The 17729-nt window shown below is 40.5% G+C and overlaps 1 protein-coding gene across 1 annotated transcript in view; it reads right to left on the bottom strand.

Moving 5' to 3' along the window:
• Window positions 1–2522: 2522 nt before the first annotated feature.
• LOC109632234 (eukaryotic translation initiation factor 3 subunit H) overlaps window positions 2523–17729 on the bottom strand; it is a 55029-nt gene continuing 39822 nt past the window's right edge. The window contains exons 5-8 of the mRNA XM_020091426.2: window positions 15879–16028; window positions 8675–8795; window positions 3281–3413; window positions 2523–2858 (exon numbers count right to left, since the gene is read on the bottom strand). Coding sequence (XP_019946985.2) covers window positions 2764–2858; window positions 3281–3413; window positions 8675–8795; window positions 15879–16028 — 499 coding nt within the window. The 3' untranslated portion in view covers window positions 2523–2763. The remainder of the gene's footprint in view (window positions 2859–3280; window positions 3414–8674; window positions 8796–15878; window positions 16029–17729) is intronic.

Below are 17729 nucleotides of genomic sequence, written 5' to 3' on the forward strand. Positions count from 1 at the left end.
CTTCACTTTTGGCTGATTTACGCTGCTGCTGAGCACAGGCATAATTTCCATCGGGGTTTGGATGACTCAACTTTTTTTAAATCCTTTTTTTCTTCTTACTATTTAGCAAGACCTGTAGGCTGCACTTAAAAACCATCTTCAGGCGTTTCCAATATGAGAGATGGTTAAATATATGTTATTGTAATGGCTAAAGAAAGTAATCAAACCTTTTCACTTTGTTGATTTAATTTTACATGGATACAAATTATATACCAATCAGTCAACTCTCATTGGCCCATTATAACAAAGTGTAAACATGTTTTTAGATATCGTTGCAAGTGAAATAAATATCAGTAACTACACGTCTCTACAACGTTTACACACGTAGATTTGACCACTTTATCCAGAGACGTTATGTGGAGAGAGAGCCCATGAAGACTTTCTGGCAGATCCTCATAAGCTCCATCAGATTTGTTGGGTGTGTGAATTGTCATCTTCATGTGTCTCCACAGACGCACTCTGGGAGGTTTAAACCTGGGCTTTGGTTGGACCACTCAAGGACAGACACAGAATTGTCCTGAGACCTGTCCAACATTTTCTCAGCTTTATATGCTTTGGATCATTGATGTGCTGGAAGGTGAACTGTAGCCCAGTCTCAAGTCACATAGATAAAAACTTTTAAGGAGCATTACTGCAATAACAATACTGCAACCTGCATGAAAACAAACAAATACTGACTACTATTGATTAGGAAAAGTAATAAATAATTAAATTACACATTTAGTAATATCTATAATTTGTTTGTCTGTATTTGGAGCACTTTTCTAGCAAACCGTTCAACTTATCTATGACAAACTTTTAATTGACAGGTGACCAGCGCTCTTTAGCAGTCAGTGAGAGATAATTGGATTAATTTCAGATTCAGTTCAAACTCACACGTGAGCAATAATAAAGCAAAATCTGTTTCATTTCATAGCAAACATTTATGATAAAATCTTCAATTCAGATAAACCAGGTAGGATGAACACGAAGTTTTAAACTTCACTCTGCACCTTAGACTTTTAATAAAGCTCTGCACACAACGTCCATCACACAAACAATGAAAAAATGACAGAATATTGTAGTTTGAAGAAGTTTGAGGAGGACTCACTAAGGACACAGGCAAAGAGTTCTATATCAAACTAAGCCCTCAACGTGTTGTTTACTGGACTGAATTAAATAATATATGTCAGGAGATGTCTAAATAGTCTCATATAGGTTGCTGCAGACCCCATGTCTAATTAATATATTTACCCACAACGCTTTCGACAACAGTATGGATACTGAGTATATTCAAACAAACTGAATGAATTACAGTAATGAAGCTGTGCAAAAACATGTATGAAGTATTGAGAAGTTGACAGCAGAGGAATCTAGCAAAAGAATAATTTATAGGTACAGTAATGTCCTGAAGGCAGTGGAGGAATTGTGATTCCTGTGCTGTGGTCACGTAGATTCAATATGCTCATTGATTTCCTTATGATTTCTGGACAAAAAACAACCCAAATCCCTCTCGACTTCAATTATTACTGAATCAATACTAATTACACCGCCTGCTCAGGCTGATTCTGTCCTGCTGATAAACCAGCAAATAAAATCAAATGTCAGGACTCTCTTGGTAACAGATTGATAAATATAAGTGAAGACGACACTTGACAATCTTATCTATAACTAAGTTCTTGTAAGAGCTGTGAATTCAATGCCACCATTATGCATAGGCCTAATGATCTCTGAAGTTTGTCGTAACTCGTGCCTTACATTCATCATCATCAGCTACACAGCTTTGATTTAATTCTTTTTATGAATAAACATCACAAAGATGTAATTGGTTCCACTGTTGGTGCATTTCTCAAAGGTTGTGTTAAATAATTTATGGGATTTTGGCAATTACAGACTAAAGAAGGAATGCCACCCCATGCAGATGACAGCTTCGCTCTCTGTCTATTATCCGGCACACCTGGAGATCCTTGTTCAAATGTTTATTGAGAAAACTCCACAATTCTTTGTCTCATGCCAAATCTTTCTACTGGGTCTTTACTTTTGCATCTTAAAAACAAACAGGTGCTAATTGCTACCTGTGTTCAAGAGAGGCATATTCAAAAGACAATTAAAAGTCTGTTTCGTGCAGCGAGACAGTGGGGGCCAAGTCACATAGTTGGCATTTGACTTAACGCCCAGCTTTACTGACAACCTCTGTTGCAGTTCTGTTTACAACCATAATTGTTCCCGCCATGTGATCCGACACTTTCCCCCAAAGTTCACGAATAATAGGTTACTGCATGACGAAAAGCATATAGCAATATAGTAATTGAGTGTTATTCTAGTGAATAATTATATTGTACAATGTGTAACATCTACATTAGAAGTATTATTCCCAACAAATACAACAAACAAATTTGGTTTGCCAACCAAACAACGTCAGGGCCCACAGCAGTGTACTGCAGTTACCATCAAAACCATAGTAGTTTATTTGTGAAAATATACAAGAAGCATGAGCGGATAAATAGATTCAAGTCTTTTATTCAAATCAAAATCAAGTGATGTTCAAAGATACTTTTGTATCCAAGATGTAGTTAGGCATAAAAACAATGAATAAATTCTTAGAAAACAAACAGGCGCAGTGCTCCACCAGTTGTTGCAGACGTGGTTTTGCATCTCTATTATCTTTCCTTTCTTTCTTTTCTCCCCCTCCACTGTGCACTTGCTTTTCTCTCTCGCAGGTTCTTCCACCCTGTCGTCTCTCTTCTAGTTGTGGCCTTGGAGAGCCTCCGCCATGAACAGCTTCCCGAGGTTCTGGGAGGTGAATTCCTTAACGTTCTGGCAGTAGTTGTTGATTTGCCCTGTTGGAGGACAGCCACGTGAATCCATGCACCCCCACACAAACACGCCCGCAGAAACATACGACACATGCACACAAACAGGTGGAGGCAGGAGAGAGGGGTAGGGGGGGAGAAACATCAAATTAGTTGGGAATTGAGTAAACGGAAGGATCAGAATGTTGTCAGAAGGCGGAGGAGAGCTGAACAGCGTGAAGCGGCAGGGAAAGGGGCGGTCGACTTGGAGATTGAGTCGATAAACTTTAAATTAATGTAATTTCAAGATAATGGCATAGATAATTACAAAACAGAACCTGAGCTCCTGTGATGAGAGCAGAGGCGTCTGATGGAGTTTGGAGGAGGGGGGGGGGGGGGTCTCTGTGGTGGAGATGATGAGTGCTGTCTGTCTGTGTGTGTGGAGGTTGTGTATTTGCGTATGTGCGTACCTGCAATAAGCAGTGTGTCCATGCGTGGTGGAGGCTGGGGAGGCTTGAACATTTTGGTGATGTCCTCCTCAGGCAGCGGGGGCTCCCCTCTGCTCTGTCGCTGGGCGTTCTCCTGCTGCCGCCTCTGGAGGTACTGGAGGGAGGGACGAACACAGGAAGAGAGGGGCCATTAGTGGAGGGGGGGGGGGTCACAGGGGGCAAGAGAAAAACAAACATAATAGCACCAAGAGAAAGGAATGTGGAATGAGAATAGATGGTAGAAGAGAATGGTCAGAGAGAGAGAAGAGGAAAGAATGGGCGCATGGAAGCAAGAAAAGACATGATGAGAATTTGAAGAGAAAAGAAAGGGTGAAACTGACAGCGGGAAGGTGAGGAGTGGGAGTAAACGTAAGAAAAGGGGTATGAAGTCAGAGAAACGAGAAAAAGAAAAGGCAATGTACAAGCAGGAGAGAAATACAGTTAGAATGATGCATAGTGGCAGTGGATTGCCTGAAGAAGAAAAAAGAAAGAAAGGAGAGAGACGGGCATTGGAAACAGTAACAAGAATGAAGTGAGATGTAGAGAAACAGTGATGAGAGAAACAGAGAGAGAAAGAGAAGAGTTGTAAGTGCTGACAGGGATGGAGTGATTTGTGGAGGACTGACAGTCAGTAAATCAGTGAGGTGCCAGGTCTCTGGAGAACCTAAAAGCCTTGTTAATTTGGCAAGATGGAGGAGAGAATGATACAGAGCAGAGGGGGGAGGAGGAGGAAAACTGGCGTGGGAGCACCTCTAGTACTTTGAAGCAAACATCCCACATTGCATCTGTATGGGTGACTAAAGATGACAAAAACTGCTAACACAAACATGTTAAAAAAGGTAACTATTTCTTCTAATGAATCATTACTCCTCCATCCAGAGAGGTTTTTGTCCTGCCGATGCATCAAAGCACGACGATGCTATTTTTCCCAGTTAGTCTTTACAGACTACTCAGGTTCATGTCAAGTTGGACGGAGACTGTGAGAACAGCAGCGTTGCCACAAGGTCTCAGTCTGATTGAGGTCTGGACTCCTGCTTAGTTTCAGCTTTATGTTTGAAGTTGTCTTGGTGAAAATTAATCCAGTCCAGATAATCGTCACAGTTCTCTCACACTGCAGCAGGATTTATCTGCATTTGGCTTTATACATTCACAAGCTTTCCACGGCCTGTTCCACAGAATGTGTCCGGGACCAACAGGCTCCATGCAGGGGAGGGTGGGCTCCTGGTACTGTGGTCTGTTGGGCTTTATTATTATTGTTAACAACTCCCATTTTGGTACCGAATCTAGAGGACCACTCTGTTCTGAGGAACTGAGAAATGAGCTGGGATCAGAGTCAGACTGGGTACAACGTGTACTCAGTCTAATTAGGTAGAGTAGGGTCTTGTTTTATTGCGACATGTCAGCCTTGTGTGTCAATTTTTATAACCTGAATGGGTCAGGTTAACAGTGGCATGGGAGAAAATATGTCAGGAAATCTGTACCCTATGAACGTATGCTGTGAAATGATCATTACATTTTAGAATTTGATTCACACGAGGTAACTGATTAGTAAGAAACTGATCTTCTGTCTGTCTATCATCCAGTTGGCTTCAGAGCGTTTCATTGTCGAAAATATGAAGAAAAGTAGTTTTGATAAATCGGTCTCTGAAGAATAGAAACAAATCCAGTGCCAACTCACTGGTGCGGCGGCTATGGCTCCAGAGGTAGGGGGGACTGTCCACCAACCTTCTGGTTGGTGATTTGATCCCCAGCTCCTCCAGTCCAAAGTGTCCTTGGGTACGAAACTGAACCTTAAATTGCCTCTGATGCCTGTGCCGACTGTGTATGGAGGATGTGTGATAGACAAAAAGTGGTATCAACCTATGTGTGGTCATTTTAAATGCAATTAATTTCACTTGTTTGCTGGTTCCAGATCCTCCAGTGCATCTCAGATACACTGCTACTCAGACATATGACAGTGCTGTGTTTATTCTTTTCTTTAGCACCTGCAGTGTTGGTGTTCTTCCTAGATATTGCAGGTATTTTTAGAAAAGTCCAGTTGCACAAGCCTTAAGTGCAATCCTCCAAGTTTACTTTGTCTCTGGGGCCTGGGTTCTTGAATGCACATTATCAGCTCTTGTTGACGGGTTATAACTCCGAGCTAGTGTTCCAGTGGGTGTTTGGAGTCAAAGAGTAGGTACTGGTCAGTGTGTGTGGGGGTTTTCAGTCCAAAAAGGCAAGCTGTTGCTCCTGACATCCTGTCATGTGAAATTGATGTTTCTGCCGTCAGGGATTTTGAGTTCTTTTAAGGCTTGTACTTCCTGGGTTTGAATTTTGACCTGAGCATCATCGACATATTTAAACCAGTGGCTTGGTGCTGTTCCTCTGTAGGAGGTCAGGTCTTTGCGTTCTTAGTTCTTTCATGTAGAGGTTGGCACAGTAGGAGATACTGGTGAGCCTATGGTGAAGTCATGTGTTTGTCTATAAAAACCCCTGTTGAGCTGAAAGAAGGCATCACAGCCACATCAGAAACATGTAAGATACGATGTTGAAACTTTATAGACGCGTGGTTAGGATAAAAATGAAGTTGGTTCTTTTACCACAACCGTTAGTTAATTGATAGTGCATCATGTTGCTGATTGTACTGTAGTCCTTTGGGATCAACTAATCTGGTCCATCTGTCCTTCAGTCTCCTTTGGATTGTGTTGATTTATTTATTTATGCATGTACGGTTCAGGTTTTACTCTGGCTTGTTTTGGATCAGATCCAAAGCGAAGACCTTTATGTCAGACCATTAAACCTTAATACTCTTTGTTTCAGCTTCCCTGATGCCTTTTGGCACACTAGCATTTGTCATGTGTGAGCTAGTGGAGTTTGAGAACTATAAATTTCAGAGTGGCTGTGCATCAATTTAGCACTTAACACAATCAAGACACTTTTCAGCCATAATTTGCCTCATCTTTAATGTCTATTTTCTTGTTTCATATGACCTCAAAAATAATGACATAGTTCAGATATAGCTGAATCATCTAATTTTACCATTAACTATGAATCATGGTTCCTGGTTTCAAAAAATGAACACTTTGCTCCGTACCTACTCTTTTACTAAGTCTTTTTTGCTTCTGTGAATGTACAAAAAAAGATACTGAATAAATAAAGGGTAGTGACACATAAATTACTGAGTACTAAGACTTGGCCACAGGCTGCGCTAGGGAACTTGCTATTCACCAGATTCATAGAGTTATAATTGAAAAATGGAGCTGCCCCAATACTCTACAATTTTTCCAACTTTCTATGATGATTAATAAGGTTCCATTGGTCTGGGAAGCAGCAGGGTCAATAGCACTAGATTAGATGGAGCAAGAACTGTAGATGTCTGAAAGGTGTAATAGAGGCTCACTCTGTTTTTCTCTGTGTGCACTGTTTGTTCATTGTCGATAATAGTGTGAAACATGGGAAAAAGTAGGCACCATTAAAGGGACTGCCTGTCTGTGTGATATTGTGTATGACATGAGTGTGTGTATGTGTGCATGTCAGGGTTAAGGCTTGGGGGGGCAGCGATGATGAGAAGGTCGGTAGTGGAGGATGATGGATCACGAGGGCTTCAGTGTGGGTGATTGGCCGGAGGGGTGTGTGTGTTTCTTTGCAGCCCAGGTTGTGAATGTCTTGTGTACATACAGGGACAACCTGTGGTCACAGATGAATGTTTGTTGCGAGTCTGTTTAACATGTGTAAACTTGCTGTTGGTCGGGATGAGGATGAATCAGCCCGGATCAACCTCAATACATCAGATGTTTCCTAATTTCCACTCGCAGAGAATAACGAAGGAATGTTTGAACATGCATGTGAGTTTGTGCGCACAAGGTGTCACCTTATGCCTCTTTTCTTCCATTTTCCTGTTTGTTTGTCTGTACATGCATGAGATGCTGGATGTTTAGGATGCATCAGGCCGAGGTTGTAGTTGCATATGGTTCGTGACCAACTCTTCATCTGGGTGTGAGTATGTTTTTCTGCTCTGGTGTTTATGCTGCTTCTGGCTCAGTTTGTGCTTGTAGGAGGTGAATGTGTCTCGAGTCTTTGCACACGTACAGAAACACGCACACACTGCAGCTTTCACATAAAGTCTGGGTTTGTGATGAGTCTTGTTGGTACAGAAAATACATTTAAAAAAAGTTTAACTAACTGACTAAAACAAAAGAAACACTCAACTTTTTAACATCAGCTTAATGTCCATTTGTATCAGCTGCCCCTTGGTGCAGTTGGTATATGGAGGTTGTCTGACAGAGGCTGGTGACTCATGATTTAATGACCCTCTGCACTACATTTTCTATATATAAGGATAAATTAATGACTCTAGCATGGAAGTAACCCCCATGGTGATAAAAATGAAAAATTCTTGACAGGCAAAGTAATGCAACACATGGAGGCATGGCGTGTTTGTGATGCTGATCTGCAACGGGCACGTGTCAGCAGCTGCGGTGAGGTGAAGGATGATAAGACTATGACAGGTGTTTGAAGGTTAACATTAGTCATTCTAATCTCATTAGTGTCAGCTCTAAACAACAGAAATGACTTTTAAACCTGTGTCTTTGCTGGAAGTTAGCAGTACTCCTGTTGGTGGGGGAGATTTTCTGTTAGAAATTAATGCTTCTATTGTACAAAGGATCAGGCATTTTTGTGACTGTATTTTCTAGCAGTTGTTCTATAATCAGTTCTTTTTATGGTGTATTAATTAAGCAACTTAAAAGCCAGCCTGCTGCCTGGATTAGTGGTCTCCAGAGAGATCTGACTCACAGAGCGGAAACCTTCAGCTCTAGAAGTGAAACAGACCGAATATAAATTGGAACCTGCCTAATTTGGGTCCCATGTCCAGTTTACTTGTTATTCAAAGAAAGACACAAGTGGAAGACGTCATTAATGTTCATTTGATCATGTATAATTTTGTGCTTTATTGACTGATGAATTTTCTATTTTCAGCAAACGGTGATATGTCTATAGAATATCCACATACATCATCGAGAGTATAGATTGTTTTTACAGATATATGCTACACAGTGATGTTAGTTAATGTTTATATATCTTTAACCTTGCCGTTTACTGTAGTTACAGTTGTGGATTCTCAGTGGGTGTATGTGAGCCTGGTGGACTCTGTGTGTGTGTGTGTGTGTGTGTGTGTGTGTGTGTGTGTGTGTGTGTACACTACTTGGTGTTTCTTGCCTACCGGTATTATGGCTACAACTACAGTAGTTGTGTCCATGTCTGAGAGAAAGAGACTGCTGCTTTCCTGCCAGGTTTGTGGCTCGAGGTGCCGCGGCTGCTGCTGTTCGCTGATTGTGTATGTAGGTGGTGTGTGCGCATTGGTGAGTGTGTGTTTGTGTGGGAATGCGTGAGAGTTACCTGGTGTTTTTGCTGCTGTTGCTTACTCAGGTTGCGGCTGTAGGTGTTATATTTGACAATGTCTTGGCTCATGTCATCGACTTTGTCCATCAGAAGCTGAAGGCTCTTCTCCAAGTGATTGCTGGAAAGAAAAATGTCAGTATGTCATTCACACATTTTTGTACAGCCATCAGCAAGTGTCAGCATCAATGACATACATCATTTTGTTCCCCCTCGTTCCTGATCTTCCAGATACCAAACACTAATTACCTCCGCCCAGGAGAGAACAGTTTTGCCCTGTGCCTTGGTTGGTTGGTTGGTTTGAGACGAGTTAAAAGTTTCCACTGCTTTCAATATCTCAAAAATCTGGCAAAAAGACTGCAAAGGCTGCAAACAACCTGGAACATTTCAAATTTCTTGGCAAGTTTGCCAGCTCTGCAGCACAAATTTACATACTAAAATCACAGTGTGGGGAGAACTGAGATAACAAGAAGGCTTAGTGCCAGTTGTACGTACAAATGACGGACTTGCAGTCCGACAATGCTGCATCCATCTAGTGAGACCGAATCTTTGTGTCCTGAAAGAGATCCGACATGAAATCTTTCATCTGGGGGGTTTGACAGTACTCAGACCCCAGGCCCCCAGGACCGTTCCTCCTGTCCCTGTGTTACGTCTCTGCTCTGCTCATCTCCCTCATCTTTTCCCCCTAACACTGCTGCGCTGACAACATCCTCTTCTCTCTCCTCCCATGAGCCCTGTTTTCAACAGAATATCTCACGACCGCTTTAGGTTCAACCTTGGCAAGACTGCAGTGCTCTACTTCAAGTCTTCTTCCTCTTCTACTTTTCTCTGTGGAATTACACAATATTGTCTTATTTACGAATGTTTGGGCGCTACATAATGCAGCACAGAACTGTGGGAAAACAGATTCTGACTTGTTTATTTAAATGACAATTGTACCCGCAAGGAATGCCAGCCCTGTGTATGTTTTGGCTGTGTGCACTCACGCTGAGGTAACTGTTTTGTGTGTGTTTTATTGTTTCTGTGATTATGTGGAGGCAGAGTGGAAAGAGGTTTGGGTGATTTCAGTTACTGTCCTCTCTGCTGTGAGATTTTTCAATTACCAATTTTATAAATCAATATTTCTCTCTCGCTCCCCTGGCTCCTCACACGCTCCATCTTCTCTTGCAAGCTAAAAAAAAATCATCTTGTCGAGAAATAATTTAAACAACCTCAATTTCTCGGACTCTCATCGTCTCCACAGCTGTTACCTTGAATCTATTGATTGGGAATACCTTTCTTTATAGTGTATTGATACAGAGGATAACCACGTTCTGGTACCACTGCGAAACAAGATCCAATGAAGTCAGAATGGAACTCAACCAAACAAATATACCTTGTTAATTAATGCAGATTTCCTATGTAACAAATTGTTGTATATAACACAATTTTAAGTATATTTTGCCGACATAACACACACGACTTTAGTTAAAGCTTCTTCACATTGTCCCAGTAGATGATGATGATCTCTCAGCAGAATCCTGAGTTTTGTACAGGTTTTAGGGGTTGCACAATAATAAAAAAGTAATGTTTGAACAATACACTCATAAAACTTACTACAATACACCTATGAATCCAGTATTTTTGGTGTGCTATGAATGTGATAAGACTTGAAATAAAAAGGAGAACTGTTATGGTATCATATTATTCACAAACTGCAACGTGAGTGACAGATGAAATCAATTTATAATCAAACATCAAAAGTCTGTTAGTTCTGACTTCTGCACTTTGTGTGGTGTACATTTATAATATATGCAATGGAATCATTAGAGCAGGATCCTTGAAAACATCTGTCAGCTATTTACAGATGGGTGAAAATTTGTTGTCATCTGTCTGTATACATCAAGTCGTTTAACTTGTGTGTGTGTGTTATTTTATTATCAGGTTTTTTTTTCACAATTTCTTTTGCAGTATATCGCGGAATTGATAGGCTTGTGTAGTACTCGTAACGTGGTAATAAAGGCTTACATGAATCCACTTGAAGCCACTATTTAATATTTTGAGCTACCATAATTGAATTGAGAATGTTACTGAAAAATAAAGTGAATTTAAGAAAATCTTCATCCACCAAAGTATTTTGTCTGTGTAGGAAAGGCACACTCCAAAGGGTTAAGTATTTCCACACACTTTCAAAGATGTGACGTCACCAGTTACACCCGGTTGAAAAAAACTGCATAATGTATTCCACACAGCACAGTGTCTGACTATAAACTCCAAAGAGATGAATTATTCAGAGGGGTCAGTGAACCTTCCGATCAACCCTGAATTAGAAATCAAAGTCTATCGAGGGAGTTCCTACGATCACCAATTCTGTTTCAACGCCAGGTTCAATGGCTGCCCCCACTGTATGTGTTCGGCCCTACATGCTCATATTCACACAGGACAGCAGACAACTTCTAAATCTGTATTGATGCGCAAGCAAACATACGCCGACATTCAGTAAATTGAAATTTCAGAGGAGAGTTGTTTAACAAAGCTGCCAAGGAAGTGACTTCCACTCTTAAAATGGCTGTTTTTGGTGATGGAGTCTTTTTCACTGATGGACTGAGGCCCACAACACAAACCAACAGACGTGCTTCTGCAGCAGTGTAAAGTTTAAAGGAGGACATTGGAAAATATAATATTGTCCCAGCACTGGTGTACACTGTTGTCTTTGTGAAATAGGAAATAAAGTATGCATAAAACATTTATATTTTGTATTATTCTATTTTTTATTCTACATTTTCACACGTCTTTCAGCTAACTTTGATGCGACTGAATGGCCTACAGCACTGTCGTAACTATTCCATTAAGGAGAAGAATCACCATAGGCAGGAATATTATTGCCCGGTGATCAAAAGCACCATCTCACTGGATCAATTTCATCTGTCAAGGGTCATTTTTCCACAGAGTATTTTATTCACAGTATCATTTCTGTCACCACCTCCTTTGTGACCCTATTTTCAGGTTATTTCTCTTCACGTCTTCCCTCTTGTCTCATTCGCTCTTTTGCTGCAGCCTGAATAAAGTCTTCTTCTTGTTCCATGTGCCTGCTCTCAATAAACTTCTCCCTTATTGAATATATCATCATATTTCTACAGAGCATGAAGCTATGTTTACATATCCTTCTATTGTTGTACATTTAGGTACAGACAGCCAATTACACTAATCATACATTAGGTTATGGTTTAACTACGTATTTCTATACATACTGCACAACAAAGAGTAAATATGGTTTAAAGGATAATTTACAGTTAACTATGTGGGGAACTGTGAAGATGGTAACAGACTTAGGTTGCTAGATTGATTAGCCACCGATCGGTATTTCCTCTAATTAGTTTGATCAGCGATCTGTATAAACGCCGGTCAGGTGAGACACAACAAACAGCTGTCACCCATGAAGTGCAACTCTCAACAGAGACGAGAGAGAGTCGAGATGGCTCACTAGTCATTTTTCTCAGTAAATACTTTTGTATTTCTTTTTGTTTTATTCCCGGGGCTGATGGTGGAAATAGGTAACAAGTGATGCATCTCTCTTCTCATCTCTGTTTAGAGTTACACATGCACAGTATTTTATTGAGTCCACAGGAAAGTTAAAGCAGCTAAAGTTAAGCAGCTGCTGCAGTGCCAATAATAAACAGTTGTCATTTGAATTCAGGATACTCTCTCATCCCTTGATTTATACAATGTTAATATAGTTAAATAAGGCTACATGATGCTCTTAGTACACATGAAACATTTGCTTCTCTGTGATGCATGTTTCTCGTATAAGCAGCAGATGTTTGTGTTCCACAATATCACCAGACTCCCTTAAAAACTGTGAAATTTTCAGTGAAGATTAACTGTATATTTGCATATAGAGCGGGAGATCTGATTTCCACACAGTAAGAGAGAGTTAAAGTGTGTGTCCTGCTCATATAGTTCAGTTATAAAATCCTACACAGTCACTCCTGCAGCTGCTGACAGCGCAGGTGACACAGACGCAGGCTGATACAGGAGTTTAATGTTGTGCGCAATTAAAAAAGTAACAATGGACATTTACTGACAAAAATGCAAGTAGGATTCAGCCCTGTAGTGTTAATTTGCATAGAGCAGGGGAGAGAAATCCGATCATAAGTGGTCACTTGTATTGTGACAAATGTTATGTTAATCAGGCGTAAACGGGGCCATAGACCCCGTGATCGGAACACCCTCATCAAAGACCATGTAAGAGGGCCTACACTAAAAGTGCTTTGTGATGCGAGATGTATATAGGCTACTGTGGAACAAAGAACCATTTCAAGCCTGTTTGGGGGGAAAAGCTACATAAATGAATTTCCATTCATGCAATCCATCACCACGATCAACATCATCATCTGTGGTAAGAACAACCCTGTTTGCCAGAGTGAAACTGCATTCACTCAGCCCTAGACATAGATGACATTGACAAATGGGGCTGCAGATTGGAAAATGAGACAAAAGAAAAAAAACATTAAATAAAACCCATTATCGTTTACTTTTTTGAAGGAGTGGAAATGAGGAGAAAAGGGTGGGGCTGTCAGCAGAAGATGTAGAGAGACGGACGCTACAATCCAACACAAGGACAGAGCTGCGTAGCAATCTGACAACTTCAGGAAACAATTTCATCTCGCCAGACATCCCATCGGCAGTCATCCCGACAAACCTACGGGTATGGCTGGGCTGCCTCTACTGCATTCCGCGTCATATCTAAAGCTATGTTTGAACCTCTGAGTAGTCATCTTCAAAATGGAGCGATGTGAAAGAAAAGCGAGGAATTCTCCTTCAGTCTATTTGACAATTTGTAAGAAAAGCACTGCGGGTGCAAAGCTTGGCTGGCCACGCGTATGCATTCCACTGCTGTGGAACAATTCATTTACTTGATGGCTTACTTGTGTTACAGGACACAGATGATAAGAATCACAACAACTCCTGATGTGTTCCACTGCAGTGTACAACTAAGCGCTGTGCATTTTGTGTGCTAACAGAGTGTGAATCAGCACTCCGAGTCGTTATTGTGCTAATTTCTCCCACCTGCCCCTGGGAGGCTTTTTGATTAGCAGCTTCACAGCTGTTGCTCCACTTGCAGCGGTTTATCTCCATAAATGATTGCTGATAAATCCTCCTGAGACTGATGCTGATGCCTCAGAGATCTAAATGCAGGACTTAAAGAGGCTGTGAGAGGATATGGTGGGGTGATGCTTGCTCATAATGCGCTCATTAGTAATGGAAGACAAAGTTTGATGGCGAGTCATGCTTTTGTAGACACGTCAGAATAAATACACTTTGACATTTATATGTGGCATTTACTGTACCTTTTTTTTTAGACTGTATATCTCAATCAAACCTCCAATACTGACCCAGAGGCTCAACAGTAAGCTCCAGAAATCAGATAAGAACTCAAACTCAACTCTGTGTGCAGATCTGATCCAAACAACAAGTACCTGTTTGAGTTTGGTTTGACTATGGTGCATCTTACAGGTATTACGATGTACAAAACACAAATCATGAAAACATGCAATAACCACTTGATTCAGGAATTATTAACAGGAATTTCAATTCTTCCATTTGTGAGCTGTATGCAATAACATCCCATTGGTCAAGCCATCAACTAAGGTGAGTACTTCATCATTTTTTTTATGGTTGAAATAAGGTTTATAGAATTGGGCTGATGTGAGTTGTAATGTTTTATTATTATCAACTAATCCCATGCAAAGACCAAAACCAACAGAAAATTTATTCTGCTAACAAGTCTGCATCTTTGGAGCGTCATATAGCTTATGCCTATGTACCATGTAACACCATTATCCTCAGGAAACTATTAAAAACAGATAAAAGAGCCATAACACTGCACTGGGTGACATATTTCCTCATTACAACAAACACAGAGCGTGTAGTTTATGTTTCTTAGCTCGGTGTGTTTTCTCCTCAGCTTATGTGACATCGCTGGTTCACCAAATCTGAGCCTTTCTGCATGAGTGTTTATGGCGCATGTTTTAGAGAAACCTGATCTGGGCTGTGCTCATTGTAATGAGGGAATGTGCAATTCAGTGAACTTATACAGTTCTTTTATTTGTTTTTAATAGATTTTAGAGGACAGAGGCAATGGCTACAAAAAACAATTGTTCTCATTAAGTTAAATTATTTTTGGATATGTCTTTTCATGGGATTTGCATGATGACAACAAAAAGATAAATCCGCCTTTCTAAGAAGTATTTGAAAACAGCAGTGAAGCCATGTATGGTGGGTAACACGAAGTGAGAATACATCAATGGACCTCGTATTATTTCCCCCAATCTGGTACAGTTTAGAACAGAGCAGAAGACACAGATTAATGCCTAGGAGTTCTCTAATGTCAAATCAATTTTAATTTAGAAGTAGCTTTAACTCATGTCTGTGAAAGCAGCCTGTAGGTTTTAAGAAATACCATGATGTGCTCTTTTAAGACACTTTCAAGAACTGACTGCTTCTTCTTTAGATATGCATTCACAATACTATTGGTCACCAAGAGCAAATGAATCATATTAATTTGAAACTTTACTTGGTGTTGGATGGTTGGGGGAGGGGGGTGTAATTTTCATCAATAACCTCTATTACCTGGATTTGACCGTGGAATGATTTCCCACAGAGACTGATGAGACTGATAATTGTTTCATGTTGGATCTTGCTCGTACAAACACCATGAAGCAGACAGTGTAATTATTAAGTTTGAAAAGCTTCCTCCGATCAGAATCTAATAAACTCTTTTAAAACATTACTATTTTGCATGTTTTACACAAGAGCATTAAACTTGAAAATAAACAATGCATTTTTTTATGTGGAATTAACATCTTTATGTGTATATACAAAATCGAGATAGAACCAAATCCCTCCTGAGCGTCCACAGCAGTGAAATCTGTTAAATCACCTACGTGTTCCCCCGCAATGTCAGGGTTAGATTAGAAAAATTTACAGCCGGATTGAAGGTCAGAGGCTTTTACAGAGGACAGATGTTGATAAACGCACACAATTCCCCACAAGACCATGCAGAAGCACCTTGTAAATGTTGATCCCTTGAGGAAAACCTGTGTGGAATAGTAAATCCAGATATCAAATGTACCTATATTCTCTCTTAACGTTTTTTTTTTTTACAACCAAGGTGTCTAGCCTTAGGCCTCATGGTAAATGACTGCATGCATTTATGTCTGACCTGCTTGAGAGGTTGAGCAGTTCGTGCTTGTCGGCGACCGTGGACTTGTCTTCAAGCTCCCACAACATTACATTGATGAGGTGGGAATTCTTGATGACGATGGGCACCTCCTCGAACATATGCTCGAAGCCGATGTTGGCCTTCTTCAAGCTGGAGAGTGAGAGAAAGGAAAGAGGAGAATGAGAAGAATGTCAAGGTACGACAATTTATGACACAATTTACCATCACAGTGGGGATGTAGACATGTTTTTGCCAATTCCAATGAGACAGAGGCAATTGCAATAACAAAAATTCTAAGAAACTGGTAAAAATCTCCTAGTATCAATTAAAATCATAAGCTGCTTGCAGAGATGCAGCGAGGGGAGATATGTGAGAACGCAAATGTCCAAGTGAGAGGCTCAGAACATTCTCCAGAGTTTCTCCTGCCAGTCCACTAGTAAAAACTCCAGAGAACGTCTGAATTAGCACATGTGACACCAGCAGAAGATTCTCGTGAGGATTCACCCGAGTCAGTAGGTGTCAGTTGATTACGTTTATAAAAGTGAAAATAACAAAAAATAATACAAATATCTCAGGATGAAAAAGCGGTGCGACACGCGGAGAAAAAACGCAGACGATGAAGATTTCAAGTGTCGATGTGTGGTAAACAAAACCATGTGATATCTGTAGCAGACTGTACACATTGGGTTCTGCCTCCTTCATGCTCAGGAGTTTTCTGGGTCATTGTGAATGAATCTAACTGGAGAATTTCCCTTCATGTGAGAAACTCCATTGTATGTACATACTGGAGTTTATGTCTGAAATCAGCTATAGTATAATGGCAACACTGTTGTTTCTATTGTGTAAATGGATATCTATACTTTGCAAAAGCCCAAGGAAATAGTCTGAGAAAACAATTTCTGTTTATGCAGTAAGAATGTGTGAAATCAGTGTTGACCGTTAGAAACAAACACTCATTCTAATAAAAACCCAGATCTTAGCTGATTCATGACCAACCTGAACATTTTTTAGGTAAACAGTGAGTGGGTGTGGTCAACAGTTGATTTACCTCCAGGCTTGTTTTTTTCAATGTTTTACTTCTTGTCAGTGTTTGCTTCTCGTTACAAAACAAGTATTTTGCTGTTGCCACTAATGGTGGACTTCGAAGTAAACTGATCCGCAGCTGTAGAAAAGCAAATACGAATCATAATGTTATGCATGTTGCACTTGATATCGAAGAATGGTGTGATACGATAGGATGTGAATATCGCTTACCCCGAGCAATGTTCGACTCAGTAGCATAAATTTAATTTTTTTATGGGCCGTGCTGATAAGCGTGCAGAGCGCCGAGTGACTTTAACCACCTCTTCTTGTTCCTCGGGATCTAAAAGCTGCATATCTCTCTGCCTCGCTCTTTCTCTGACATGGGCTTGTTAACACAAAATGGAACTTCAAACTTTGCTTAATGTCTCACATAAATCCAATAGCATTGACTGACTGCCTTGGTTCAGTATGTCACTTGTGCACAGTGCATAAGCTTCAAACTAATGTCTGTATATGTCTAATGTTGGCTTGCTGGACGTGTTGTGCTTGTTTTGGGATCAATACGCTTGCTGCATTAATCCACCGTGAGCATTGTACCAGAAACAGATGTTTATACTATGCTTGCTTGTGTGATAAATAGTGCTGTGGAGCATCATTTGATTCTGCTAAGGTAATTTTGATAAATACTGATTTGTATTCAGAGTAGAGCACCACCTCCGGCAAACTTTAAGATGAGAGTTAAAGGCAACGGAAGTGGACAATCCTGCCTCAGGCTCCGAGTGTGGAGGACAAAAAAATCAGTATGGATAACGGCAGTCTATAAGGAAA

The sequence above is a fragment of the Paralichthys olivaceus genome, chromosome 13, assembly GCF_024713975.1.
Source record: "Paralichthys olivaceus isolate ysfri-2021 chromosome 13, ASM2471397v2, whole genome shotgun sequence".
Taxonomy (NCBI): domain Eukaryota; kingdom Metazoa; phylum Chordata; class Actinopteri; order Pleuronectiformes; family Paralichthyidae; genus Paralichthys; species Paralichthys olivaceus.